The sequence below is a fragment of the Balaenoptera acutorostrata genome, chromosome 20 (genome assembly GCF_949987535.1).
Source record: "Balaenoptera acutorostrata chromosome 20, mBalAcu1.1, whole genome shotgun sequence".
NCBI lineage: Eukaryota > Metazoa > Chordata > Mammalia > Artiodactyla > Balaenopteridae > Balaenoptera > Balaenoptera acutorostrata.
The window spans coordinates 38024056-38051578 of record NC_080083.1 but is presented as its reverse complement, the minus strand read 5'-3'; the positions used below and the strand labels follow the sequence as shown (position 1 = coordinate 38051578).

The 27523-nt window shown below is 54.5% G+C and overlaps 3 protein-coding genes and 1 long non-coding RNA gene across 8 annotated transcripts; 2 read left to right on the top strand and 2 right to left on the bottom strand.

Moving 5' to 3' along the window:
* Positions 1 to 440: 440 nt before the first annotated feature.
* LOC130705926 (uncharacterized) lies at positions 441 to 6815 on the bottom strand. The gene is made up of 2 exons (XR_009006323.1): positions 6712 to 6815; positions 441 to 748 (listed from the first exon to the last, which is right to left on the bottom strand). It is a non-coding gene; the product is annotated as an uncharacterized LOC130705926 (long non-coding RNA).
* On the top strand, positions 6312 to 13081 carry PHOSPHO1 (phosphoethanolamine/phosphocholine phosphatase 1). 4 transcript variants are annotated; one of them, XM_057536220.1, is made up of 4 exons: positions 6312 to 6461; positions 7647 to 7745; positions 9552 to 9661; positions 11445 to 13081. In XM_057536220.1, exons 3-4 carry the CDS (start codon positions 9617 to 9619, stop codon positions 12201 to 12203), a joined length of 804 nt encoding a protein of 267 aa, XP_057392203.1. In that variant the 5' UTR covers positions 6312 to 6461; positions 7647 to 7745; positions 9552 to 9616; the 3' UTR covers positions 12204 to 13081. The 4 variants fall into 4 exon arrangements, with proteins under 4 accessions (XP_057392203.1, XP_057392202.1, XP_057392204.1 ...); XM_057536219.1 differs by having other exon boundaries at positions 6312 to 6571; XM_057536221.1 differs by having other exon boundaries at positions 6312 to 6571; positions 11327 to 13081.
* Positions 13082 to 13289: 208 nt separating this feature from the next.
* On the bottom strand, positions 13290 to 23547 carry ABI3 (ABI family member 3). 2 transcript variants are annotated; one of them, XM_007176404.1, is made up of 8 exons: positions 23118 to 23547; positions 18193 to 18360; positions 16992 to 17168; positions 15445 to 15530; positions 15163 to 15258; positions 14856 to 14989; positions 14178 to 14315; positions 13290 to 13868 (listed from the first exon to the last, which is right to left on the bottom strand). In XM_007176404.1, exons 1-8 carry the CDS (start codon positions 23232 to 23234, stop codon positions 13705 to 13707), a joined length of 1080 nt encoding a protein of 359 aa, XP_007176466.1. In that variant the 5' UTR covers positions 23235 to 23547; the 3' UTR covers positions 13290 to 13704. The 2 variants fall into 2 exon arrangements, with proteins under 2 accessions (XP_007176466.1, XP_057392201.1); XM_057536218.1 differs by having other exon boundaries at positions 14856 to 14986.
* Positions 23548 to 24919: 1372 nt separating this feature from the next.
* Positions 24920 to 26453, top strand: GNGT2 (G protein subunit gamma transducin 2). The gene is made up of 3 exons (XM_028165017.2): positions 24920 to 25070; positions 25722 to 25827; positions 26277 to 26453. Exons 2-3 carry the CDS (start codon positions 25744 to 25746, stop codon positions 26400 to 26402), a joined length of 210 nt encoding a protein of 69 aa, XP_028020818.1. The 5' UTR covers positions 24920 to 25070; positions 25722 to 25743; the 3' UTR covers positions 26403 to 26453.
* Positions 26454 to 27523: the final 1070 nt, after the last annotated feature.

The window sequence follows — 27523 nt, the reverse complement described above, 5'->3', positions numbered from 1 at the left end:
TCTCTCTAACGTGACATTTGCAAAAATGAAGAGACTAGAGTGGCAGATTTCAAGCCTCTGAAAGCTGTTTCACAGAAGGAGGGTGCTTAGAAGCCAAATGAGACGAATTACCCCAGCAAGTGGGATCTGAGTCAAACAGCACAGACTTCTTGGCCCAGAGGAGGCCCTAGGGGATTACTTTGTCTACTTCATCTGTAGTGGGGGTCTGCCAGGTAGCAGAAAGGGTGTTTGCTCATTCATTTCTCTATCCTGTTCCCCCTGCCACATTACTCCCCAATCTTGTTGTTTAGTGGCGGAGGACAGCAGACAGCTCAGTCAGGGTGAGCCCGTTGTATGGAGAAGGGGCAGGGGCTGGGGAAGGCAGGGAGGGAAATGTTACCCGAAAAACTGGGTTTGCCTCTTGGTGGTGTCCAGCCAAAAGACACAACCAAACCAAAGAGTGGGAGAAGGAAGGATTAATTACCTGCAACAAGTACGGAAAACACAAGGGATCTTCCCCAAAGCAGCAAAATTGAAGTTTTAAGCTAAGGGTACATGCATACTCTTGAAGGGAATTGGGCAGTGTACGCATATTCATGAAGTGGCTTGAGCAGAGGAGATTCAGCATAGAATTGGGGCAAAGGTGGACAGAGTTCAAGCTTTAGTTGATTGAAGTCAGAAAAGGTCAACATCATCACTCCTTTTGTTCCGATCAGTCTGGGGTCTCAGCTGTAGTTCCCATCCTCCACCTGGGTGGGGGCCTTAATTCCTGCAGAATTCAAAGATATGCATCGGATTGTTATGTATATCCCTTGAGGGTTAGTGTTAGGGTTAGGGTTAGGAACTAGGACTCTGTTTAATCGCTGAGCTATTGTTTCTTGATTGCCGTTCCTTTGTTCCTGCCCGTAAAATAATTAATAACTGAGACCTGTTTAAGGGCATACTTTGTAGCCAGGCTTAGATCACAAAATGGCTTAGGTCAAAAATGGCCTCACTTATGTCAAGAAAGCCAGGCCTGGTTCTCTCTCTCCGGGGAACCCCTACCCTATCTGCTTACAGAAAGATGCAGGGGTGGAGAGGTGTTTGGGGGTGTTTCCAGGCTGCTCAGGGAAGGTGGAAAAGAGAGGGAAGGGGACAGCCAGCAGCAGCCAAGAAGGAGAATGGTCAGGGTGGGGCATCTCTAGGGGACCCTACCCCTGGATTATGAGTCTCTTCTTTTTCCTGGAGGCACCTCAGGTCCCAGCTGCCTTACCTGCTGAAGGACAAGACAGAAGGGCCCTGATGGTCACAGGTAGAACAGAGCTGCCAGTTCTCTGAAACTCCCCCCCCCCCACCAACCAGGGATCGAACCCGTGCCACCTTCAGTGGAAGTATGGAGTCGTAACCACTGGACTGCCAGGGAATTCCCTCTGACACTCTTTTGGGAAGAACTATTTGCTTGTCCCGATCTTCTCTCTAAATTATAACTCCTGGATGGCAGGGTCTATGTCTTGCTCAACGTCATATCTCCCAGTGCCTGATGCAGATAATATCTGTTGAATGAATGAAAGGACAAACCCATAAATACTGTATAGTAGTGGTGATTTAGAGAGCAGGAGACTGGCGCTCACAGCTACTGATGCAACCCAGCTCTGAAGATCTGAGCCTTGATCTATGTTATTGCCAGATTCTTCCAAGGATGGGGGTGGGGGTGGGGCAGCCTATTCCAATCTATAGGAAGGCAACTCAAAACTCAGAAACTTTTAAGGCAGGTCATGTGATGATTAAGAATAGAGCTCTGCGGCTGACTGCCTGGGTTCAAGTCCTGTTTCTGCCTCTTCCTAGCTCTGTGACCTTGGACAAATTACATACCACTCTCTTTGCCTCATTTTTCTCATCTGTAAAATGGGGGAACTAGTAGATCATAGGCTTGATGTGAGAATGAAGAAAACTGAGGCTTTTGGAACACTGCTTGGCACACATTAAGTGCTCCATCAATGTCAGTAATTGTTGTCTAGGAAGGAGATGAGATACCTGGAAAGGGATTTATCCAGCCCTTATCCCTAAGCCCCAGCACAATGCCTTAGACCCAGAGCACCTAAAACAGATCTTACAGAACTGCCTGAGCGGGATCTCTCCCAGTGGCCTCTTCCACTAAGCCCACCTGCATCAGTTACCAGATCCCCAAGGGAACCTCTGCCTTCTGCAGACAGAGAAGTGCTGAACTGAACATTGGGACTGACCACCACTTGCTACACAGCGTCTTTGGGCAAGGTGCTTTCTTAATGTCCCCAAGCTTCTGCTTTCTTATTTGTAAAATGGAAATACTAAAACCCATCTGCCAGGGTTGATGTGGGGATTATGTTCTTGGCACCCAATCGGTGCCCGGTGCCCGGTGCCCGAATGCAATTGTCCCGGCAGCGATCTGCTCTTCCCTCTGGCCCGTGCCCCTCTCACCACCAGGCAGATTGGAGAGTCAGAGGCCACATTCCTGGCCTCCCGGCCTCCCAGGCCTTACAACCAAAACCTCGGGGGCACGAGTTGCATCCTCTTTGTGAAGACCAGCTGGAGAGCTCTATTCCTGGCCGCCTGAGTCAGGGTTCACCAGGGACTCCTGTCCCTGTCACCTCAGATGACTCTCATCCCCACAAGCTCTCTGCCAGATGGACTGAGCTGAGTTCTAAGGTGAACCTCATGGGAGGGGAGGAAGTTCTGCAGCCAGAGCGCTGGGCAGAGGCCTCAACCTGCTGGGGGCGGGGATGGGGTGTGGTAGCAGGTGGGAATTCCCATTCCTTCTGTCCCCCATCTTTAGACACATGGCTGATCATCCAACTTGCTTACTCATTGGCACAATGAGAGGGGAAAGTTTAAAGAGAGATAGGGTGTGACCTGAAAATTTTAGTGCAGGGAGAATTAGGAGTTTCTACATTTATTCCATAAAGGCGCTTTGCATGAAGCCCCTGTTGAACTTTGGTATTCCTGTGGCTGGAAGGCGAAATCAGGCAGTGAGAACTCACTATATTTATTTATTTATTTATTTATTTATTTTTGGCTGTGCTGGGTCTTCGGTTCGTGCGAGGGCTTTCTCTAGTTGCGGCAAGTGGGGGCCACTCTTCATCGCGGTGCGCGGGCCTTTCACTATCGCGGCCCCTCCCGTTGCGGGGCACAGGCTCCAGACGCGCAGGCTCAGCAGCTGTGGCTCACGGGCCCAGCTGCTCCGTGGCATGTGGGATCTTCCCAGACCAGGGCTCGAACCCGTGTCTCCTGCATTAGCAGGCAGATTCTCAACCACTGCGCCACCAGGGAAGCCCGAGAACTCACTATAGAGGGCTACAGGAAGTTCTCTGCCCACCTCTCCTTCAGCCCCAGGGGTGAATCTGGAAACAAGGTTAAAAGGGCTAATTGCATCAAAGATATTAGAATCTAGTGCCTCCTGAGAGCATGTGACCCTGGACAAGTCATTTGATCTCAATTTCCCTGTTGTAAATGGGAATAAATCCGAAGTGAATGTTGGTGTGAAGATTTAACAGGGAACGCAAGTGGAGCACTAATGTTGAGGAGACTAATGCTGAGGTGAACACAGCAGGGGACTTATTTCATCCAACAACAAATATCTAAGGCCTACTATGTGCCAGGGTCTATATGCTAGGGACTAAGGGGACACTAATAAAGAAGACAAGCGTGGTCTCCGCCCTCACGTTGCCTACAGGAGAAGCAGCGAGGCAGACACTGAATGAGAGGGTGTGGCGTGATGATTAAGGCAGCCAGGTTGGAAGCCCAGCTCTACCATTCACCAGCTGAGTGACCCTGGTCCAGCTCAACTCTTTGTGCCTTGATTTCCCAACAGTAAAACGAGCCATGCACCCACTTCATAGGGTGGTGAGGATTTCATGAACTGACATATGGAAAAATATTTATGTTACCTGAAAACTAGGTTCGCCTCTTGGTGGGTGTTGAGCCAAAAGACACAACCAAACCAAAGAGCAGGAGAAGGAAGAATTTATTATTTAAAGCACACTTTCACTGCTGTGGCCCGGGTTCAACCCCTGGTCAGGGAACTAAGATCCTGCAAGCCAGGCAGCACAGCAAAAAAAAAAAAAAAAGTCAATAAGGAGAACACCAGGCATCTTTCCCAAAGGAGATTCAGCATAGAACTGGGGCAAAGGTCAATAAAGTTCAAGCTTTACTTGATTAAAGTTAGGAGGGTCAACATCTTCATTCCATCCTCCACCTGGGCAGGGGCCTTAGTTCCTACAGAACTCAAAGATATGTATCAGATTGTTATGCAGATCCCTTGAGGAGGAACTAGGACTCTGTTTTATCGCTGAGCTATTGTTTCTTGACTGCTTTTCCTTTTTTCCTGCATTCCCTCACTTACCTTAGACTCATGAATTACTGAGACCTATTAACGATAAGCACCGTGGCCAGGATCAGATCACAAAATGGCTTAGGTCAAAAATGGCCTCTTGGGCTTCCCTGGTGGCTCAGTGGTTAAGAATCTGCCTGCCAATGCAGGGAACACGGGTTCGAGCCCTGGTCTGGGAAGATCCCACATGCCGCGGAGCAACTAAGCCCGTGAGCCACAACTACTGAGCCTGTGCGTCTGGAGCCTGTGCTCCGCAACGGGAGAGGCCGCAACAGTGAAAGGCCCGCGCACCGCGATGAGGAGTGGCCCCCGCTCTCCACAGCTGGAGAAAGCCCTCGCACAGAAACGAAGACCCAACACAGCCAAAAATAAATATAAATAAATTTTTTAAAAAATTAAAAAAAAAAAAGAACCTGGTGCTTAATCACTGTATAAGATTACCTTTAAAAAAAAAAAATGGCCTCTCTCATGTCAAGAAAGCCATGCCTGATCTCTTTCTCCAGGGACCCCTTACCCTATCTGCTTACATTTACAGCACCTACTATGCGCCCTGTTAGCACACACGTGATCAGTATAATAAAAGGAGCTGCAGGATGTGTAACAGGGCAAGAGTTGATGTCCAGGCTGAGCTTGCTCAGCAAATGGGGTGGGCGTGGTCCTGAGGAGGAAAGGGCCCCCTGCAGGGGAGCAGCAGGAAAGGGTGAGGCGTGAAGACAGGGGTGTGAGATGAAGTGGAGCAGCAAACCAGTTGAAGGAGCTGGGGCACTGGGAGTTACTGGCAAGGGTTTTAAGGGTCAGGTTTGCAGATTTAAAGCCTTGCTTCCCCTTTGTATATATGGAAACATGGCACACATTTGTCCTATTCATCAATGTACCCCTAGCCCCTGGCACAGAGATTAGGGTACTCCCTGGCTGACCCTCGCTCCCTCTCTGGTTTCCAGCCCCACTGGCCTCCAGATCACTCAGGGCCTTTGCATTTGCGCCCTCTCTTCTCCCGGGAGTGGGGCCAGGGAGACCGGGGAGGACTGAAGTTAGACCCAGGCCTGGGGCTGCCCACCTTCTCCCCACTCACACAGCGCCTTTGTGACCTCCATGAGTTAGGTGTGCCTGGGTTTGAACTCAATTTCTCCTGCTGTCAACATTCAACCATAAGTGCTGCGATCTAGTACGATACCCGGTTCATAGTATGTTCTCAGTAAATAAGTTTCTTTCCTCTCTAAACATAATCTTCTCTCCTCCTCACCACCAGGGTGGGAGGGCATAAGGGTGGGGCGGGTGTGGCTAGGAAAGGACTCACGGAGCGAGGAGAAAGTGGGTTTTTTATTTACCACACTACTTGCAAAGGGGCAGAGAGTTTGGTCCCCAACTTAGTGTTTACAGGGTAGGGGAGTGGGAAAGTCGGCAACCCCCTGTGACCTGTAACGGGGGCAAGGGTCCCAAGAAGCGGGGCGCAGTGACTCCGCCTGGAGGGCAGAGGGCACCTAGCCATGCGCACGTGGTAGAGGAACTGCTTTTCCTCGGCGGGGTCAACCGATCCCTACTCTCGGGCTTAGGAGAGCAGAACGGAATAAGGGTTGGAGATGGGGGTGCATTTCTGCAAATCTCCGGGATCAGAGCTCTGGAGGCGGCGGTGGAGAAAGTCCACAGCCCGGGCACCTCCTGGTGTGTGCTCGGGACTTACGTAGAGGCCCGCAGCCGCTCTGAGGGTGCCCCCACCCACGCCCCTCTGAAGGGACGCGCTCCACCTCCACCCTCCTACCCTTCCCCGCAGCTCCCAATCCCACCTTCGCTCGCGCTCCGGGAGCCTCCGGAGCAGCCGGGAGGCGTGGCCTGCCGGAGGCCCGCCCCCTTAATGTTCTCCGGCACCACTGTGATTGGACAGCCGCTTGTGACGTGCGGGGACTGCGGTGGGCCCGGGTGCTGCGGCAGCCGCAGCGCCAACCGCGGCTCGGGCTCCGGCTCAGGCTCCCGGGTATTTAAAGGGGACGCGGCGGCGGCCCGGCGGGGGGATGGGGGACAAGTGGAGAGAGCGGCCCAGATGCACATCATCCACGGTCCCTCGGGAGTGGAGGGACTCGTGAGAGCCAGAACCCAGAAATCCGGGGGCAGATAAGACACCGCGTCCCCTCCAATTCCCGTAAGCACCCCTTGCTCCATCCTGCGCCCAAATACCTCAGCTAGCCCCTCTCCCCACTCTTTACACTCCAAACTCAGCCGGGACAGACCTCCGCAGCCACCGCTCCCCACGTGAGTCCTGGGTTTCCCGAAGTGGGGAGGGCTGGGGTCCCAGTGTGGGGTGGCGGCTGCGCTGAGTCTGAGAGCGCTCTTTCACGCGCGTGTCATTGGGGGAGTCTCCGGGGCGGAGGAATGAGTCCCCTTTTTCCTACCTCAGGAATGGGCTGTCCGCGTATCGGTCCGTCCCCGACTAGGACAAGGCTTAGGAATCCGTGCTCCCTTGCTCCCTGCCACCCACGAGTCCCCTCGACTCCCGAGCTGCCCGCCCGCCGCCCCTCACTGGAGCGAAGCACCCGCCAGCTGGGGGTGTGCCAGAGTGCCTGCTTTCCAGCCACCTCTAAAAATATCTCTCCCCCCAATTCCACCGGCAGCTGCCACCTCCTTGCCTAATGAGGATCCCCTCCTAGCTTGTCCACCCAGGCAGGGCGAGACCAGAGGTGACTCCTGGTCTCAGCTTCCTCACTGGCACGAGAGCTCCAGGACTTCAACCCAGCTAGTCAGGACTGCAAGCTCACAACCCAGGGGGGCAATAGGGAAAGTTCTGGCTGCAGTTTTCCCAAGAAGCAGTAGAGACCCCTGAGTTCTAATCTTGCTTCTGATACTGTGTGACCCAGGATGTTATCTTGACCTCTCTGGGCCTTTCCCATTCACTGCTGGTGGTGGTGAGCAAGGAATAGACCATGACAAAGTTGGGAGTGCTGTCTGAGGGAGGGAGAGAATTCCAGCCTAGTGGTGGAATCTGATTTCTAGTGGTTGATACTAAGAGGACGCGTTACTATAGTATCTCTGGGGTCCTTGCCCCCACCACATCCTTATCCTGCACGTTTCTCGTAGAAAACCGTTAAAACTGCTAAAACTCCATCCATCCATTAAGAGGGACATTTCAAACTTAGGGCCTATGCTTGTTTCCTTCCCCCATCCCCAGGTGTCCTCCCACCCTATTCCCATAGATGCAATGTAGCTGCACTTGTGTAAAAAGGTGCATGGGGTGGGGGGGGGAGGGGAGGGGAGAGAAGCACTGCTTTTAGGTAGGACTAGAACGTGGACTCCCTGCCAGCCTGATGAAACCCTTCTCTCTCTACTCTAGCCCGCAGGAGAAGCTCAGAGGTCCTGTCCCCCTTTCCTCTGAGGGACTATTTTTGGTGACCACAAAAGGATTTGATCACTCAGGACAAAGCTAGCAGAGGTGAGTACCTTTTTGAATGTCACAGGAGCCAGATCCAAGCAGGGCCTGGGGTCCCTCTGACCACTCTGGGGTAGGGATGGGTATCACAGCATGGCCTTCTCAGTTTCGAGGGGAGAAACCCAGGATGTCTGGCTTTCTGCTCTGGGGACTAAAACAAGGGCAACTCACAAGGGCAAATAAATGTTTAACTGATTTCCCTAAATACTAGTATTGGATGAAAAAAATGTAACTATTTATTTTGCTATGAGAAGTTTTGAACGTGATTAAAAACCAGTAGACTATTCCACCAAATTTAAAAAAGGAAAGAAAAGAAAAAGAACCAAGGGCAATGAAAGTTGGCTTCTGGGTGGCTCCTGGAGACCCTTTTTTATCTTTGTATCTGCCCGGCACATGTCTGTCCATGTTTGCTTTTACAAGGGGAGTGGCATCCCTTGACCTTTTCTCTTTGGATTTGCCTGGCCCCTGGGGGACATGTGATATCAGGCAGGATTCTGGAAGGCTGAAACTCCCTATAGATGGGGCCTGGGGACAGCCCTCGCACCTCTAACCCCCCAAACGTGCCCTTCCTTCACCTCACATGCCTCCCTCCCCTTCTCTCCCATCTTCTTGAACTGTGTCTCTTCTCCCAACCCCCTCCCTTTTTTTGCCCACTGCCCCATTCAGCTTTGGCCACCACTCTCAATTCCGAGATTACAAGTTCTTAGGGAAAAGGCTGAAACCCACATCCCATCCCTAGCGAAAGGGTTTATTTAACGCATGCGTGGTCAGGGAGTGGGGAGGGATGGGGTACCTCAAGATGGAGAGCGAGAGAGCCCCTCCCTCCTGGGATATCCCAGTCTCTGTCTTGAGGGCTACAGCTTCTCCTTGCTGTCCTGGGATGGTCTGGGGAGAGTCAACTTGACAAAGTCAGAGGGGTACCCAGTGTCACCCACTCTCACCACCAGAGGGCAGCAGCCAGCCAGACCTTTGCTCCTTTGCTCCTTAGCCTGTCTAGTCTCCTGGCTCACAGTAGCTTTCCAGACCTGTCCCAGCTGCATCTAGTCTCTCATTTAACCCCAGGATGGAGGGGAGGCACTGGGAGTTGTGGGTTTGTAGCTGCGCTGGTGAAGCCCCCACGAAGCCAAACCCTGTCCCCAAAGTTACATAGCAAAGTCCGTCAGAAATTTCAACCCGACTCCTGCTGACTGCCAGCCTCTAGAAGCACCAGGGAGGAAGACAGTCCCAGATCACCTGTGGTGCCCAGGGGTCCTGGCCCTCCAGCTGTGGTGCAGTGAGCCTGGTCATCTGCCCCTTCCCCTTTGAGGGCAGAGGGCAGGCAAGGCTGTGGCCAGGTGTTCATGAACCAGGCTCTGTGCCACGGAACCATCATAGCCTTGGGCAAGTTATTAAATCTCTGAGCCCTTCTCATCTGCTGAATTCATGGGATTGTGATGAGCAGGGAGAGAATATGAGTGAAGATGATTTGTAAACTATGATGTACCATACACAAGAATGGGGCAATGACCTTACAGAGAAAAAAGCACTGGTCTCAGACTCTGAGATCTGGTTTTGAGATCTCTCTCTGCCACATACAGTGGGTGATGTCTGCACAAGTCGATTAACCTTTCTAGGTCTCCAATTGTATCTGTAACCTTTCCAGCATCGTGGGGGATTGTTAAGAGGGTGCCTAGCAAGGGCTTTGTGGTCCTTAGCCTATCTGAGGGGCTGTTTTTACTGAGTGGTTCCTGGGGCTCAGGAGAGGGGTTAGGACAAGGAAACAAAGCCACCTGACTGGGCACCCTCAAACGGAACTTGTATGGTTGTCAGGAGCTCTGGACGACGGCTGGAGGCCAACAGTCCCTACAGGTGGTGCCCAGGGTGATGTACTGACAATGAGCGGGTGTTTTCCAGTTGCTGGCCTCCGATGCCTGTCTAGGGTAAGTGGGTCCCTCCAGGGGTCTCTTAGGATGAGGCCTCAGCTCCCATGTTCCCATCAGGGGGAGGGAGGAGCCCTATCCAGCCCCTTTGAAGCCTGCCCTCACCTCTACTGCGCCTCCACTAATCCCTGGAAGCTTCCATCCCAGGGGTGGGGCCCTGATGCTTTACATCCTCAACTCCAGGGATCGTGGGCCACTGAAACTCACAGACAGATGTTGGTGAGACCAGAGAGTGACTCTAGGGATGAAGTCAAAGGGACAATTCTCTTAGGGAGGCAGATAGCAGGTTCAAATCCCATTTGGGAAGTTAGGAGCTTGGCCTTCTGTTTACAGGATGTGCCAGGCCATAAACATCACAGGAATATTGGAAAGGGAGCTAGGAAGAAACCAGAAGGAGGAGTGGTTCTGTCTCAACGAACTGGGGTGGGGGGTTGAGAGGCAGAAGAAAGCCAGCATGGTGGATATTCTGAAGCTGTACATAATCTGCTCGCTGCCCTTCTGTCACATAAAGCTGCTGGCAGGCAAAGAGGCAGGGACAGGCTGCAGAGGGCTTCTGCTCTCCATTTGCTTGCCTTCGTGCCCTCACACTTGCCCTGTTGCCTCCCATCCTCTCCCTTGTGTTTCCCACCCGCCGCCCCCCCCCCATCAACATGATTAACCCAAGGTCTTGACTTCCTGTCCCTTCTTCCCCGTGCCCCCTGGCATGACTTCCTCCTAGCCCTCTTCTTCCCCACTCCTGCCTCATCCCCCCCACCCATGTCCCCACTACCTGCTCCCTCCTCTGCCTTTTCAGCCACTGCTGCTCTCTTTCCTCTCCCTTACCTGTCTCCCAGGTATGTCGTGGCCTGGTGTGGGAGGCTCTGACTTCCCCAAGCCCCACTGCTTCTCCTGCTGCCCGCTTGCTTCGGACTCTGGCAGAAACCCCACCTGCTGACAAGTTCCTCCCAGGGAATTGGCAAGTGACTAGTGATGAGCTGTCAGCACAGGGCCCTAAAACTCCCCAGAGAAGTTGTGTCCCATCCTTGGACCCCTGCCCAGTGCCACTGGCTGGAAGCAGATCACAGAGAGCCTGCCTGGATTTGGGATAGTCAATCCACCTACCTGGTTCTTCCAAGAGCTAAAATCAAATTCTCTGGCCAGTGCAGAAGCCCAGGCACCTAACTCTCCAGGCCTGGCACTGATTGCCCACATGCCTTGGGTGGTGCCTACAAGTCTTCCCTGGCTCCTCCGGTTCCACCACAGCCCCACAAGCCCTCGGCTGTGCATGGCCACAAAGGGGAACAAGGAGGCTGCTGGAGTTGGATGAATGGGTGGTTTCCCTTGACTATGTTAGGGGAGAGGGAGTAGAGAGTCCCTCCCACCCTCCCTGTATCCAACGGACAGCTGGGGTCACTGGAAGTCTCCAGAATAGTCTAGTCCAGGAACCTCCCCAAAGGAGTGCCCCCTTGGAAGCTGCTCTTCCACTCTTTTAAGCTGACCCTCGTTAAGCCCCCATAGCCCCGGATGAGAGAAGAAGCAGGTGCCAAAGAAGCCCTTCTGGGTTCTCGAGGAGGATGGTCCCCTGAGGATAAACCCCAGCGCAGTTAACCGAGAGGTGCAAGGGGGTGGGCGGGGAAGGCTGGGGGTGGGGTCGGCGTTGCTTAACCAGTCTTGGGTCCTCCTCAGGTCTTGGATATGCCAGCGCCTCTGGCCGTGGCCCGCTAACCAGCCTCTCCCCGGCCGGCTCCCGCCGCGCCCCCCCTCGCTTGCTCCCTCCTCCTGCTCCTCTCTCCCCTGCTCCCAGGACAGCGGGATGGCTGCGCAGGGCGCACCGCGCTTCCTCCTGACCTTCGACTTTGACGAGACTATCGTGGATGAAAACAGCGACGACTCCATCGTGCGCGCCGCGCCGGGCCAGCGGCTGCCTGAGAGCCTGCGTGCCACCTACCGCGAGGGCTTCTACAACGAGTACATGCAGCGCGTCTTCCAGTACCTGGGCGAGCAGGGCGTGCGGCCGCGGGACCTGCGCGCCATCTACGAGGCCATCCCCCTGTCGCCCGGCATGGGCGAGCTGCTGCAGTTTGTGGCCAAGCAGGGCGCCTGCTTTGAGGTTATTCTTATCTCAGACGCCAACACCTTTGGCGTGGAGAGTGCGCTGCGCGCCGCCGGCCACCACGGCCTGTTCCGCCGCATCTTCAGCAACCCGTCGGGGCCAGACGCTCGGGGGCTGCTGGCGCTGCGGCCCTTCCACGCGCACAGCTGCGCTCGCTGCCCCGCCAACATGTGCAAGCACAAGGTGCTCAGCGACTACCTGCGCGAGCGGGCCCACGACGGCGTGCACTTCGAGCGCCTTTTCTACGTGGGCGACGGCGCCAACGACTTCTGCCCCATGGGGGTGCTGGCAGAAGGCGACGTGGCCTTCCCGCGCCGCAGCTACCCCATGCACCGCCTTATCCAGGAGGCGCAGAAGGCCGAGCCCAGCTCCTTCCGCGCCAGGGTGGTGCCCTGGGAAACCGCCACCGAAGTGCGCCTCCATCTGCAACAGGTGCTGAAGACGTGCTGAGGACGTGGCCTGCAGGGGGCACCCGGGCGGGGAGGGGGTGAGGGGGTGGGGGTCGGGAAAGACAAACCTAGCTTTATTACCCCCTTTCCCTTTCGCTTTGGTATGACCCTCCGGGAATTTCCGGAATCCTAGGTTCGTCCATTTGGGGACTGGAGGAGGGAGTTCAGAGCTGTCCCCGTCTATGCAGTTAACCCAGCTCTGCTGCCTCCCCCATTTCCACTGCAAGCAAATTCCGGAGTCTGCCCCACCCGGGTGGTGCGCATACCTGAGCAGGCAGCAGTGTTTCCAGAAACCTGGTCCTCCCAGCTGGGAGGAAGGCGTTCCCTGGCAGGGTAGAGAAGGAACATCTCCCGCTGCGTTGGGTTAACTGTTGCCTTGGGCTGCATGACCTCCCTCCCCCAGCCTTCTGTCAAGGCGACCCAGGTCCTGCACTCTCCACCACCCCCTCCCCCGCACCGGACTCCCCGCGGAGAGAGGTGGCGCTCTCTGCCGACGGTCCCAGGCCTAGATCTTGCTTTACCTACTGTGACCCTACACTGCACTCCTTGCCTCCCTCCCCCCCCCCACCCTGTCAGCATCCCAACAGGAAAAAAAGCCAGAGGGCACAGACACCTCCTGGTGGTGGAATGAGGTAGCACACTGTCCGGGTCTCGGGTCTGGCCAGCCAGGGACCTCACAGACCATGAAGATATCTCCTCGCACCCCAGCCTCGTCTATGCAGCAAGAAACCAGGGACTTAACCAAAGTTGCCCCGCCGACTGGGCCCTCTGAGTCCCCCTTCTCCCGTATGGAACAGAAAGCCATGATGTTTTAAAGCAGAGCCAGTGGAAACCCAAGGCCCTCCTCTTTTGGTGTTTCAGAGCTATAAAGGAGGTGAAGGGGCAGAGGTGGCTGAGATCTCTTGCGCCGCAGTCTGAGGGATGAGGGGGAGGTGATCTCGGCTATCAGAGAGCCCCACTTAAGTGAGGGAGCTGGTCCCCACTCTTGGGAGGAGTGCCCAGCTTGGGGAACCAAGACTAAATACATAACAAAGCAAGCAACAGGCAAAAGAGCAGGGTGCAGCCCATCTTTGCAGAGGGGCACAGGGGTCTAGTGCAGAGGGCTCAATGAGCACCGAGGAGATGGGGGATACTGCTGCTTAGGGCAGGCAGAGGGGGCTCAATTAGCGGGAGCCTTACAAGCGGGTTGCCTTTCAGTCCCTCGGTTTCCCCAGCCCTACAGGGCAATCATCAGGTCATCAGAGTTTTATTCAAAGTTGGCACTTGCAGCTGGAGACCCTGTCTTGCATGGTGTAAGGGTCCCCTGTGGATAAGGTCACCAAACTCCTTGGTTTCCAGTTCTTTCCTGTCTCCAGCAGGCCTCTGGAGAAGTAACAGACAGCTTACAGCCCAGGAGATGTGCAGGCCTGGTCCAGTCTCGACTGTGGAGCTGGCTTTGGTGTGGGACTCAAGAGGCTCACTCAAGGCGGTGCTTGGGTCAGCATCCCAGCGAGCCCAGACTGTCAGCAGCTGGGCTCCACATAGTTCCCAGGGAAGAATCCAGACCCCTCTGAGCAGACGCCCTCACACCAGCCATCGGAGTAGCGGCGGGTGATGCAGATAACGGTGCCCTCAGAGAAGGAGAGTTCGTTGTCCTTCTGGCGGATGTATGGGTACAGTGTCACCACTGCAGGGCGGGAGGAGAAGGTGCCATGAGATGTGCCTCTTGCCCCGCCACAGGGATGCTGGTGCCCGCCTACTGGACTCTAGGGAGCAACGTGGGGAGTGGGGCAGGAGATGCCTTCTCCAAAGCCCCGGGACTCCTCCCCAGCTGAGATAATATTCAATATCAGTCCGGCTGCTTCTCTTCTCTACGGGGGTGTGGGGAAAAACTGCCTCACCCCTTTGCAGCTGGAGGGGAGAATGGCTCTGGGCTAGAAGAGGGGGCAATCCTGACCCCAGGATCTGGTGCCTTTCAGTCCCAGGAGTCAAGTACCTTTCTCCAAGTATGCATCAGGGACCCAGCTGGGTTCTTCAGGCCCAAAGCCTGGTGGTGGCGGAGGTGGCAGCCCCAAATCATCTACATCCAAGGGTGGAGGAGGGGGCAGGTCCAGGGGCATGGGCAGCTCTGGGGCTGAGAGGGAAAGCAGAAAGGCTGCAAGTGTCACACAGGCAACCCCCTCCATGCCAAGAAACGTCAGTGTTGGAGAGCAGGGCCCCAGGATCTACCCATTTTTTGCAATCTGCTTTCAGCCCCCGTTCATCCTGGTCCTCCCACAATGCCTCTAGCAGGTAGTAGGTGCTCAGTAAATACAGTAGCATTGAACAGTTGTAGGGCTGTCAGACTCTGCCACTTGGCTGAGTGAGCCGAGGGACTTAGTTTAACCTCTCAGGCTCAGCTTCATCTATTAACTGGGAGTGTGAAGCTCCTAGGAGGTTAAGTAAAAGTGAGAAAATGGATGAGAAGCTTTGACCCTGGGGTCTGGTATAAAGCAGGGGCTAAATTATGTTAGTTCACTCCCTCCACCGCCTTTCTTCCCGTTACGCCTGCCTTGGACAAAGTGGTCACTGACATAGACCCAGTTGGATCCAACAAGGGTGAGGGTGGGGAGAAGTATTGGGAGGTGAGAACGACCCCAAAGTTGAGCTAGGAGGAGAGGGCAGAGCTCCTTACCCGGTGGGGGCAGGCACAGTTCCCCCAGCGGAGGGGGCGGCAGGAAACCGTCGGAGGCAGCAGGTGGAGGGGGTGGAGGTGGGAGTACTGCCTGCACCTGGGTCGTGGAGACCCCACCGACACCTTCGGCGCTGCTGAAGACCAGAGAAAGCGGCCGCTCGGCTAGATTGGGGGCGGGGGGACACCTTCCTAACTCAGCACCCAACTGGCCCCGCCCCTTCCGTCATAAGCCCCGCCCCCGTGATCCTGAGTACTCTTAACCCCCCACCCTTCACGACCACCCCCAACCTGGACCTGTGCGGCTCACCCGGCCGAGGCCAGGGAGGAGGCAGAGGAGGCGGCGGAGAGTTTGCCGTCCGGCACCACGGGGAGCTGCACAGGCTCGGGGATCCGGGGCGCTCTCCTGGGGGTGGGCAGAGAGAAGGGGTGTCGTCAAGGGGAAGGCATCAGGCGAGCAGGCGGTCGGTGCGGCGGGGAGGTGGCAACTGGCGGAGGAGGAAGTTTGGCGCCCGGCTTGAAGGGGGCTGTGGGGGTGTCGGGTTTCTGGATGGGGCGGCGCAGGTGAGAATTGCGGGGAGGCCTCTCTCACCCCAGGGTGGCGGAGCCGGGTGTGGCAGGCGCCTTGATGCTCTTTCGAGACAGGGTCCCGGTCCGCGACAGCTGTGTGCTCAGATCCTGCGGGAGGAGCAGGGGGCGGGGCTGACACCCGGGGGAACCTGCAATAGCCCCCTCATCCCAGAGAGGAAATGGGGGAGGGGCAGACGAGAACTGGGAGGGAGAACGCGGACACAGCAAGTTCCCGGTTCCACTTCCCAGCCCATTCTCCCACCCCGCCCCACCCACTCTTGCTCGTTGCCTGGATCCCAGGCCTCAAGTCTGCCTAGGCTCAGACAGGCACGGTCAGAAGGCCACTTCCTCTGCATGGCCTCAGCGGCTGAGCCCCACCCGCTCGCAAAGCATCTCAGCGCTCAGCTCGGTGGTCCCTAACTCTGAGAAACCCCAACTCCAGTGCGCGGCTGAGGAGGTAGAGGTTGACTTAGAAATGTCCCACCTGTCATTTTCGCAGGCCTGGGGAACTGGCTTTGGGGAGTTTGGGGCAGAGAGGAGCAGAACATTTAGAGTGTACCAGTGACAAGGTGCAAGCCCACATGCAAGAGAACACCTCTGTTAGTGACAGGGTTTCCCCGAGAGTGGGTGCATGGGGAGTGATGTCCTCTGCTACCCTTCACAAGGGACTCGAGCTCAAGCATAAAGAATTTAAGTTGGACAGAAGGAAGAACTTGCTGGTGAGGAAGCCTGGTGACTGAAGGAGGGAGTGTGCTTTCTCTTTCTGGGGGGAGATGGCGTGTTAAGGATATCAAGGGGCCATTTAGATACAGGGGAATGTCCCATCTAATCTGGAATGTTGGAGTGTGGGGACAAGTAATCAACAAAATGGGATGGGGGGTGTCCTCTCCCACCTCTCAGAAGGACATGGGCTGTGAAGAAAATGCCATTCACTGTGTCCTCCTTTGAGTGGCTGCGTCCCGGCCCCTTCCCACCCAACAGCAGCTCTGGGGTGACTGTTCAGTGCAGTGACCTCAAACCTCCAGACAGAGGAAGTTGCCGATCTCATGTGGCTGGGCCGCCATTCTCATGCACACCCTGACATTCTCCCTCCCCCCTCTTCCCTTTCACACACACCCGCCACCCACAAGGATGGGGGCGGTGCCCAGATGTCACTCGCAGCAGATCGTGTGATACAGGGTAAAGGTCAGTTATGAAGAGAGGGGTCATGAAGAATTTTTAAGGAGGAAGCGGGGGGAGGGGACTTCTCTAAGGAGGCCTTGTGGAGTAGGGGAGCCACTTAGGGTGATGGCTTCAGGGAGTGAGGACGGAAAGGGACTGCAGCCTGGGACAGGAACATGCTTGAGGAAGAAAACTGAAGGTCTAGAGAGAAGAGAGTCATGAGGCAGAAGAGGGTGGGGGGACTTCCCTGGTGGTCCAGTGGTTAAGACTCTGCACTTCCACTGCAAGGGGCACAGGTTCGATCCCTGGTCAGGGAACTAAGATCCCGCATGCTGCGTGGCACAGCCAAAAAATAAAAAAAGAGAAGAGGGTGGGTTGTGGAGAAAGAGGAGGAGCCCCCCTCTCTACCTTGACCCCATGACCGATGTCATCCAGGCAACAGAAGTTGAGGGGTCTCCTGTAGTACGGCGTGAGGGGAGGCAGGCTCTCAGGGGCGATGATTTTCTGGCCGGGGGGCAGCCGCTGGACGGTGGCTAATGTGCCGATCTCCCTTCGGGCCACCTTCTCCATATGCATGTTCACCATCTGCAAGACAGGGTTGGAGATGACAGTGGGGCAGCCTCTGCACAGCGCCCTTCCCCTTAAGACTTTGGGGTGGGAGGAGGGACCGTCGGAGACAGTGAAGTCCAGAGGAAGAGTGAGCTTCGCCCCCAAGGGCACACAGCATTTGGGGAAAGGGTTGCCAGTTGAGGATGGAGCCAGTTTGGAGCAACTTCCTGGTGGAAGAGAACAAGGGTTATTATTAGCTGAGCAGGAACCGAGGAAGAGAAAACACAACATCCCTGGGGATGCTGGGAAGAGACTGCGCTGGCTTGGGAGCAGAGGGGGATAAAGTGGAGGCGGCTGAGAATTGTGGCTGGATCAGCTCTTCCTTTGGGGGGACAATACTATAAGTGAATTAACTTCCTCTTGGAATGTACTGTGGAGAAACCTACAGCACTGAGAGGGTGGGAACTCCAATCTGCTGGGGTGAGAGGAAAAGACACACCCGCACTGAACATGTGAGTGATGCACAGGCCAGACCAATGTGTAGCTGGATCTGTGCGTGTGGTTTATGGGGCAATTCCTCGGCCAAGGATCCAGGAAGGAAGGAGGAGGGTGCGTATGCTAGATGGGCGGGGGGGTGCTGTGTGGTGGTGGCAGTGCTTCCAGGGCTGAGGATGACCTTGCCAAGCAAGCACTCTGAGTCTGGGATATTTATAAAATCACCGCCGGTGTTTATATGGAAACAGGGTCCATTTGCCTCTTTCCTGTCCTATGCAGCCACTGTGATAGGGAGAGCCTGCTTTCTACCATGTAGGATAGAATTCAGAGAAAGATAAAGTTCTGCCATCAGGGAGTTCCTGGTCCAATGGGGCAGCAAGGCCCACCCCTGAGACACAGCCACAAAGACAAGAAGGCTCGAAAAGTTTGGGGAGTGCCAGCCTTCTGTGACAGAGGTGGGCGTTTGGACATGGAGGGAGGCAAGAAAGAACTTTTGCTGCAGAAGATGTCCAGGTGGGGCTGAAGAGTTGGGGTCTGAGGCGAGCAGCATTCCCACAGCCCTTACCTGGCCCAGCGTGCTCACACGGGCTTCCACCTGCCGCAGGGCAGACGCCTGAAGGTCCAACATACGCAGAGTGTGTCCAGCCAGGTTGCCCACCTGGTAGGCCACGCTGGCCAGGGCCTGGGTGGTGAAGGCCATGGTCTCCTCCAGCGCCTTCCGTTTGTCTGTGGCCTGAAATACACACAGCCCTGGCCTGAGGCCAGCATGTTCCACTGGGGCCGTGGCTGGGTGGGCTGGGATGGGATAGGGTGTAGGGAAGGTGGGGGCTGAGTTGGGAGAAAGTGGCAACCCTCAGATGTTTGAGGAGGTTTCTGTAAGAATGACGTAGTAAGGGCTTCCCTGGTGGCGCAGTGGTTAAGAATCCGCCTGCCAATGCAGGGGACATGGGCTCGAGCCCTGGTCCGGGAGGATCCCACATGCCGCGGAGCAGCTAGGCCCGTGCGCCACAGCTGCTGAGCCTGCGCTCTGGAGCCTGTGTGCCACAACTGCTGAGCCCGTGCGCCACAACTGCTGAGGCCCGCACGCCTAGAGCCCATGCTCTGCAACAAGAGAAGCCACCGCAATGAGAAGCCCGCACACCGCGACGAAGCCCGCGCACAGCAACGAAGACCTGACACAGCCAATAAATAAGTAAAATAAATTTAATTAAAAAAAAAAAAAAAGAATGACGTAGTAAGAAGGACTCAGGGGACATCAGGAAAGTGAATCTGCAGCCTTGAGGACTGGGTGCAAGGGAAGGAAAAGGCACCCTTCTCAAATAGTCGCACAGGATTGGCCCCACCATCCTCCTGAAGAGATTTTGGCGGGGGGGGGGGGTAAAGGGTGAATGGTAGAAAGGAAAGAGGAAGTCAATACTGGCTGGAAGAGATATTCTCAGACTTGAAAACCAAACAACCAACCTCAGGCCCCCATCCCAGACCTTCTAACCAGAATCCCCTGGGTGTGAGGCCAATGAATTTGTACCTCTAAAAGTTCCTCAGGTGACTCCTATGCTCCTGGTTTATCTCCAGTCTTCAAGTTGGTGTTTGGGAAGCAATAATCTGATCCATTTTATAGATAAGGAACTGAGGCCCAGGAAGAGTGACTTCAATCATTCATTCCTTCCAACAGCTTCCCAACACACTGAGAATAAAGCAACTTCTAACCGTGGCCTATGTAGGGCCTCACAAGGCTGGCTCCTGCTTTCTTCCTCACCCTCATTGCCTTCCGCTCTCCCTCACTCACGCCCCTCCAGCCACATTGGCCATTGGGTCTCTCTTCCTGATCAAGCTAAGATTGTTTCTACCTCAGGACTTTTTTTTTTGGTCTGCATTGGATCTTTGTTGCTGTGTGCGGGCTTTCTCTATTTGCAGCGAGCAGGGGCTACTCTTCATTGCAGTGCACGGGCTTCTCATTGCGGTGGCTTCTCTTGTTGCAGAGCACGGGCTCGAGGTGTGCAGGCTTCAGTAGTTGTGGCACACGGCCTCAGTAGTCATGGTACGTGGGCTCTAGAGCACAGGTTCAGTAGTTGTGGCGCACGGGCTTAGCTGCTCCGTGGCATATGGGATCCTCCCGGATCAGGGATCGATCCTATCTCCCCTGCATTGGCAGGCGGGCTCTTAACCACTGTGCCACCAAGGAAGTTCCTCTACCTCAGGACTTTGCACTTGCTGTATTTCTTTCTAGAATCCTTATTAAATCTCAGCGCTTCAGAGACACCTTCTCTCACCACCCTAAGATCTCCTCCAGCCCACTTCTGTATTGACTCACTATCAGATTTACTCTATTCTCTTTTCTTCATAGCACTTAGCACTATCAGAAATTATTTATCTATGTACTTTATTATCTACACACACACACACACACACACACACACACACACACAAATGTAAGCATTGTGAGGGCAGGGAGCGCATCTGTTATATTCTGTATCCTATCCTGGAATAGTGCCCAACACACAGACGATACTTAATGAATATGTGTCTGTGAGTTACTCAGCGGATGGAATGCAAACCCAGACACTTGCTGGGCATCTTCCTGCTGCGTGCCAGGCACTGTGCCAGGTGCTGGCCAGGGCCACACTTCCAGTCAGTGGTGGTGGGGTGGGCAGGGAGTGGCTGAAGACAGAAGAGGGGTTTTTTTCCGTCCCAGATAGGACTGTGTGGGCTGGGACAAAGCTTCTCCAGTCATTTGGTTCCCCAGACAGCTTCCTCATCTCAGGTCAGGGACATGGAGGGTAGGGGGCCAATCCATGGCAAGTCTGGGGAGAGGCCAGAGGAGTGACCAGCAAGGCTGCACGCTGAGGTCTCCTTGCTAAGGGCTCTCAGGTACTCCTCAGGGCCTGCAGTGGAGAACAGACCTAGAACCTGTCCGAGCAGGGTGCTGAGAGAGACCTGGGTGCCTCCAGTGTAGCCCAAGCCAGGCTCGAGCCAAAGGGCAGGCCCAGAACCTTCTGGACAGCACACACACACACACACACACACCCTGCCCCACACCCCCCCTCCACGCTTTTCCCCTCAGGTGCTCCTCCCTGCCTTTCTGTTCCAACTGAGGGTAAGAGCTGCTCGTTTGCATCCAATTTACATCTCATCAACATATGTAACCAAGTGCCTTGAAAAGGCAAAGAAATCAAACCAGAAAGCATAGCAGGTCTTATTCTAGTTCAAGACCTTCCTTTAGTAGGCAAGGAAATGAACAAAGGCCCAGAATGGAGCAGTGACTACTTCTCTGGTCTTAGCTGGCCTCTCCCGTACTGTCCCCTCCCTGGACTGGCATATGGAATTCATCACTGGATTTTTCCTGTCAGTCCAAACAGGAAAAATGTCTGCTTGGGCCCAGCTCTGGGAGGCTAGAGCCTGGATGCCTACTGACCCCTGGCTTTGCTCTTAATCGAAAGTGAGGTCTGGAGGGACAACGGTCTGGGATCCATCTTCATGGCTGACTGCTTATTCATCATGCAAATCACCCTGTCTACAAATTCAATGGACCCTGACAGAAAACTCTGCAGTTCACCCCAGCCTGCCCTCCCCCATTCCCCATGGGTTTCCTGACACCTGGTTGGGGTGGAGGGAGGGGTGAGGGAGGGAGGGAGGTCGTGGGAACCAGGCTTTGTTTAAGACCAGTTCTGAGAAGTCATCCAAACACTTCCTAAGCATTTGCTCCCCCAGACAAAGATCGTCAGAGAAGTCTGGAAAGGTAACTGGTTGTGTGGTCTAGTAGTTAGTGTTCTGCATGAAGGAAGCATCAATCTACAGATTCTGACCTGGGTCAGGGCTTCCGATGCCCTGAGTGTTTTTGCAAGGGCTGCTTCACCTCACTAGAATTGACTTTTAATATCTATATGTGTCTTCCATCCTTCTGATGAAAGATGATGATGGTGGTGATAATGGTAACAGCTGCCATTTATCCTGCCCTTCTTAAGGAGGAGGCGCTGGGCTAAATGCTTTAATACATTATTACATTTAACCCATATGACCACTGTGAAGGAAGATATAAGAATCAGAGGGGAAACTTGTCCCAGGTCCAGGAGTTGGAAATTGGGCTCAGCTCTTTGCGACCTCAAATTCTGTGTGCACACTGTGTGCAAACGAGAACCCATCTGGAAGTGCTCTGAGATGCGCAGAAGTTACTGAAGGAATGGGAAGGCCAGCCTCCATCCTAGTCCATAGAAGGAGCATGCCTTCCAGTGCTTGGAGAATAGAGCTGGTTTACAAGCCGCATTCCAGCTCATCTGCAGTAGCTACAATCAGTCACTCAATATCTACACGCGGGGTAGCATTTTCAACTAGAGGTTTGGGGGTGCTGCTCTGGAGTCAGAGTTGCCGGTTCAAATCCAGGTTCTACCACTAGCTTGGAGATCTTGGGAAAGTGAGTTAACTTCTCCGAAGCTCAGCCTCCTGGTTGTGAAGTGGGAGTGGTCCTCACCTCACAGACTGGGGTGAGGACTGAAGGAGGCGATGAGGGCAGTTTCGGTGCAGAGCAAAGCGCCTTAACTGTTGCTATCATTGACTCTCTTTAATCTGCCATTTTCCCATAAGCACTTGCTCCTTTTATTATTATTTTTTTCCACACTCCTACTGAGCCGGGAGGTCCCAGTGCAAATAACTGTCTTAAAATCATACAGCATGTCAGGGAGGGGAAGGCAGGGAGGAAAGGGCTCATCTTCAGAAGTCAGGAGTCCTGGGCTGATGCCCGCTCTACCATTGCCAAGCTGTATGACTTGGACAAGTCACCTCACCTCCCTGAACTGTTGTTTCTTCATCTATGAAATTGGAATAATGATACTGTCTCGCAAGGCAGTTATGAGGGTTAATGAAATAACAGAGGTGCTCGATTGTTGTTAAGTTTCCCGTGCTCCAGACTTGCGGTCCTGGGACAACCCCACAATTTAGAAAACTATTCTAAAATGCCATTATCCTTATCTTTTGCCGGTAGCCTGTTCCCGGCAGTCGTATTGTCCATCTCCCTGCCTCTGAGTCAGACCCCATCTCTTTAACCTAGCGTAGTCTGACATCTCTCGGCTCTCCCTCAGATATCAGGAACAGAACTTTCCCTCGTCCATCTCAAGTTCATGACAATGGGAAGAAGTTCTTCTGAAGTCTCACCTAGAGCCAGCTTGAACATGGAATGATAGCACCAACAGGTGTGTGAGGACAAGTCTTTTGGGCCTCTGGATCTGAGTGCAAGGCTAGGAGGGAGATGAGCCTAGGATGAGGCCTGTAGCAGGACAGGGTAGCGCTGCCTGCCGGGCATCTCTGAGGCTCTGGGAGAGAGAAGGGGCACAGTGGGGGCTTGGGGAGCATGAGTCAGCGTTAGAGTTTGCGGGACTGGGATGAAGCCGACCTGGAGTGGGAGGCTAGATCAGCCAAGGCCCAGGCCGAGCACCTGTCAGGATGGGGTCCGGGCCCCTGGAGGGGCTGGGCCGCCGGGGCCGCGCCTGCTCTGCTTACCTGCACGTAGTTGTCCTCGCAGTAGTCTGCGACTCGCAGCAGGGAGCTGTAGTTGCCCTGCAGGGCCTCCCGGCCCGTGGGGATCTCAAACTCCTGCAGCTGCTGCAGCTCAGCCATGGCCCCCCGCCTCTGCTTGGCTCCCCGGGGAGCCCGCTGGTTTTGCGCCTCACCCTGCCCTTGATTGGTCGCTCCGCCTTCCCTCCCTCTCACTGCTTTTGGTTTCCTCTGCTTGAGAGACCCAAACCCACTTGCAAAGGGCAGACATGCTCATTCCGGCACAAGAGGAAGTTAGTCCCCGCTCCCTGGGCCTGTGCTTCTCTGTCCCCTGCCCAGGCGAAGGGGGAAGCTGGGGGCCCCTTGCGGGGGCCCAGCCCCCCAATCCCTCCCAGCAGAGGAAGCCAAGGTCGGGGAGGCTGTGATTGCTCCCTGGGCCTGGAGAGGAAACTGCAACGGGGGCTGGGATGGGATACAGGAGGAAGGGGGCTGGCCTGCTCTGGGGGTGGAGATGGATTTTCCACTCATGGAAGAGGAGGAAAGGGCAGAGGGTGGGGGCTTCCTTGGGAAGCTCGGGGATGAGTCACCAAGAGACAGGGGACTGGAGGGTGGAGAGGATATGGAGACCAGTTGTGCTCGGGGCCACAGGGCGGTGGTGCCGCAACAATGGAAAACAGCCGAAGCAGCAGCCGGGGAAACCAGTCTGGACACCGGGAAGATACAGCCAGAGGTCCCCTGAGAATCATCATCAAGTCTCTGAAGGGTCACCTGCAATGAAGATCTGGTGTACATACATGCTCTGTGCCTGATAGCGGCAGGACAAGATGAAATTGACCAAGCGTAGAATCAGGGACTCGGATGGGACAACAGGAAGGACTTGGCTTTGAGAAGCACTAGGTTTAAATTCCAGATTAACAGGTCAGTCTTAGGAGGCAGCAGTGGCCAGAGCCCTGAGCCCGCCTCAGGAGGTCTGTGCTCCATCTCCTGCATTCACAGGAGACTCAGACTGGATGACGTCCGGGGTCCTGTCCTGATCTCAATTTCTTAGTGCTCAGAGCTGTGAGTGGGACTTGGATCCTGGAGCAGGGGAAGTTAGGACGGACTCCGGGGCACCTCCCCACCCCTCCCACTGGGGAGTCTGTCATTCATTCTAGAGTCAGTAGAAAAAAGAGGATCCCTCACTGACCACATCAGTCCCTTAACATCTGCTCCTTGAGAGGGTTTCCTGTCATTGGACAGGCGTCAGCCTGAGCAGGAGCTCAGTGATTGTTAAATGGCATAGCCCTTGGGTGGTCCTGGGAGGAGACCAAGAGAGAGATCAGGACGTGGGCCCTGAGCTCAGGGACTGCTGAGGGAGACCCACACATGGGGCTCAAGAGGAGGCATGGAGGCAAAGAAGTGTGGACACAGGTGTTAGAGGTAGCCATGGGCCCAAGTGCTGACAGGCACAGCATCCTGAGTACATTTTTACTGAATGAGTGAATGAAGATTGAACTGGGAGAACCTTGTAAGGTGAAATGGTGGGGCTCGAAATGGGGACACAAGGCTTCTCGGGTGAGGGAAGTTAGGAGCTGGTCTAGGAATTGCCTCACTGGGAAGAATAGCCTCAGAGCAGGCTCAGAGGTAGGGGAGGAGAGGGCTTGGGAGAGAAGGCTGGGGAAGGGGAGCAATCAGGGCTGGAGGGTGAGAACAGGGAAGTGGGCTCTAAGCCAGAGGGGTCATTACAGGAGGGGGACCGATGCAGGGGGCAGGGTGCCTGCAGTGGTGGCAGTCTTGGAGGCTCAGGCTGTTGGGTGGGCTTAGAACCTTGAGCCTATGATCAGCTTAGGCATCAGAGATTTGGGCTTCCAAACCATCTGCTTTATCCAAAGACTTTCAGCTGATGAGGAGCTAGGAGGCTCAAACTCCATCTTGTCTGAATCGGGGACAAGACTTGAAGTGCACGTTCTTTCTTGGCAGGTGAGAGGGGCTAAGGTTGCACTGGGCTGATGATAAATGTATTGTGTTCATTAAGTGCCAGGCAGTGTGTTAAAATATTTTACATGCATTATTTTCTTAGTAGTCACAATAATCATATAAGGTAGGTACCATTATTATACCCATTTTGCAGATGGGGAAACTAAGGCTCAAGGAGGATGAGCAACTTGCCTAAGTCCACACAGCTTGGAAGCAGCAGAGTCACGATCAGAGTTGGAGTCTGGCAGATTCCAGAGTCTTTCTCTTAGTCACTAAACTACTCTCTCTTCTGACAGGACCTGGAGTTTCCTGAAAACTTCTACCTGTATCATTAGGTGGAACAATAACTTTGCTTCCCAAATCTGCCTCACTGAAAAAAACCCTTCTCCATGCTCTGATTCCCTTTCCCTCCATAGACAGGTCTTATCTAAAGGGCAAAGATTGTGTGTGCCTCCCCCATGAGGCTGGGAGCATCCTCTCCTCCGGAGGCTAGACTCATAACGGGGTGGGGATGGGGGTGCAGTGAATCTACGGTGAGTGATGAGAATATACGGTGAGCAGGGAAGAGGGTAGAAGTTGAGGTGTGGGGAGTACAGAGGAGGGAGCTGGGGGAGCCCAGGGGATTTGCAATCCCAGCTGTGGAATCCTTTCCAGGACCTGGTCTCTCCAGGGCAGGATGGCCCAGGAGCTCAGCGAGAAGGAGCTCTTAAAGATGGAGGTGGAGCAGCTGAAGAAGGAAGTGAAGAACCCAAGAGCTCCGGTGAGCCTCCTATTCCCTTCCCTGCTCCCTCTTCTCCATCCCTTTCTGGTCCTCATGGAGCCGGGACACGAAGGAGGAAGTGATGGACAGCCCGGTGGTGGGCCTTCTCCAGGGCAGTAGAAAGAGCAGGAGGTGCCTCTGGAATGGGATGGGAAGTGGAAGGAGACCGGGGTTTGATCCCACAAAGGTGTGTAAGAGATAACCTCAGAGCCTGGAGGGCTCAACGTGTCCGGCCTTGTCCCTGGGCCGGGCCTGGCCAAAAAGTCCCTCACAGTAAGAGTCAGGCTTTGCGGTTCTGGTCGAGGAACTCACACCTGCTTGTGCCTCTCATCTTTCTCCTCTCTGGCCTCTATCCCCACCCTGCCCAGAAGCCTGCTTTCTTGGGACTGAACAAATCATGAATCCTGAGCAACAGACAAGGGCTAGAACCACACTTTACTTTCTCGCAGATTTCTAAGACAGGAAAGGAAATCAAGGATTACGTGGAGGCCGAAGCAGGAAATGACCCTCTTCTCAAAGGCATCCCTGAGGACAAGAATCCCTTCAAGGAAAAAGGCGGTTGTATGATAAGCTGATGGCACTGGAGCCCCTCACCCTGAATGCCTGCCCCTCCTCAGCCCCCTCCGTATCCAGAACCAAGTATCCTGGGACGCCCAGGGAACCAGTGGATGTTCACCTTCTCTTAGTCACAGAATGAGTAAAGATGCCTGGCTGCATGCATCATGAATTCATTCCCCAGTCCTGCTTTGAACTCTTCTCTCCCATTACCACTGCTGACCCCACTTGGAAACACTCCCAGGAAAGCTTCCCTGGCTCAGCAGTTGACACCTAAACTCATGGGGTCTGAAAAGACTGCAGTTCCCTGAGACCTGGGACAGTCCTTGGGAAACAGTTACTCCTCCCATTTCCCCCCTCCATTGTCTGCCTAGGAACCAGAATTCCCATTCAGAGCTTTTGGGTTGAGGACTGGAGTTGGGGGGTCCTCTTCCCCCACCTCATGTCCGGTCCTGTGGAACTCCTCCTAGTCATTTGGATCACTCCAGATGGCCTGGTGACAAAAAGACCTTGTAGAGTCATGATGTCATGATTTATTGAATATTATTGAGTGCCTGTTCCATGCTGGGCTAGGATAGAAAAGTGAGCTAAATTCAAATGGCTCTTATTTTCATGGAATTTAGCATAGGAGGCATGAAACAGGGATACAGTTTAATCAGTAAGCGCTGCCGTGAGGAAAGGAAAGTCAAGGGTGGTGCAGGAACACACAGCAGGTGGGCAGTCAGGGCAATGTGAACTGTCAAAGAGAACTGTTGCAGGCAAGTGGGGGGGTGGGGGGTGAGGACAAACCTGGGAGCGGTAAAACATGGGGCTGGAGAAGAAGATGAGGTCAGGTCTAAAGGACCTTGCTGTGAGCTCAGGTAAGAACTTTCTTTTTGACCCTCATTGCAATAGGAAGCTGCTGAGGGTATTTAAGCCGCAGAAGGCCAGGTTTTGATTAGCATAAGGGAGGCTGGATCCTGCTAAGGTCTGGAAGACTAATTCCTAGGCCTTGTTAGCAAGAAGATTACTGTCTAAAGGAACCACAGACAGACATTCATGATACAATGCATTCAGTGCAATGTCAGAGAGGTCTGCGTGGAGTATGAGGGGGACACATAGAAGGGCTATCAAATCCAGCTGAGTGGCTGCATTGCATCCT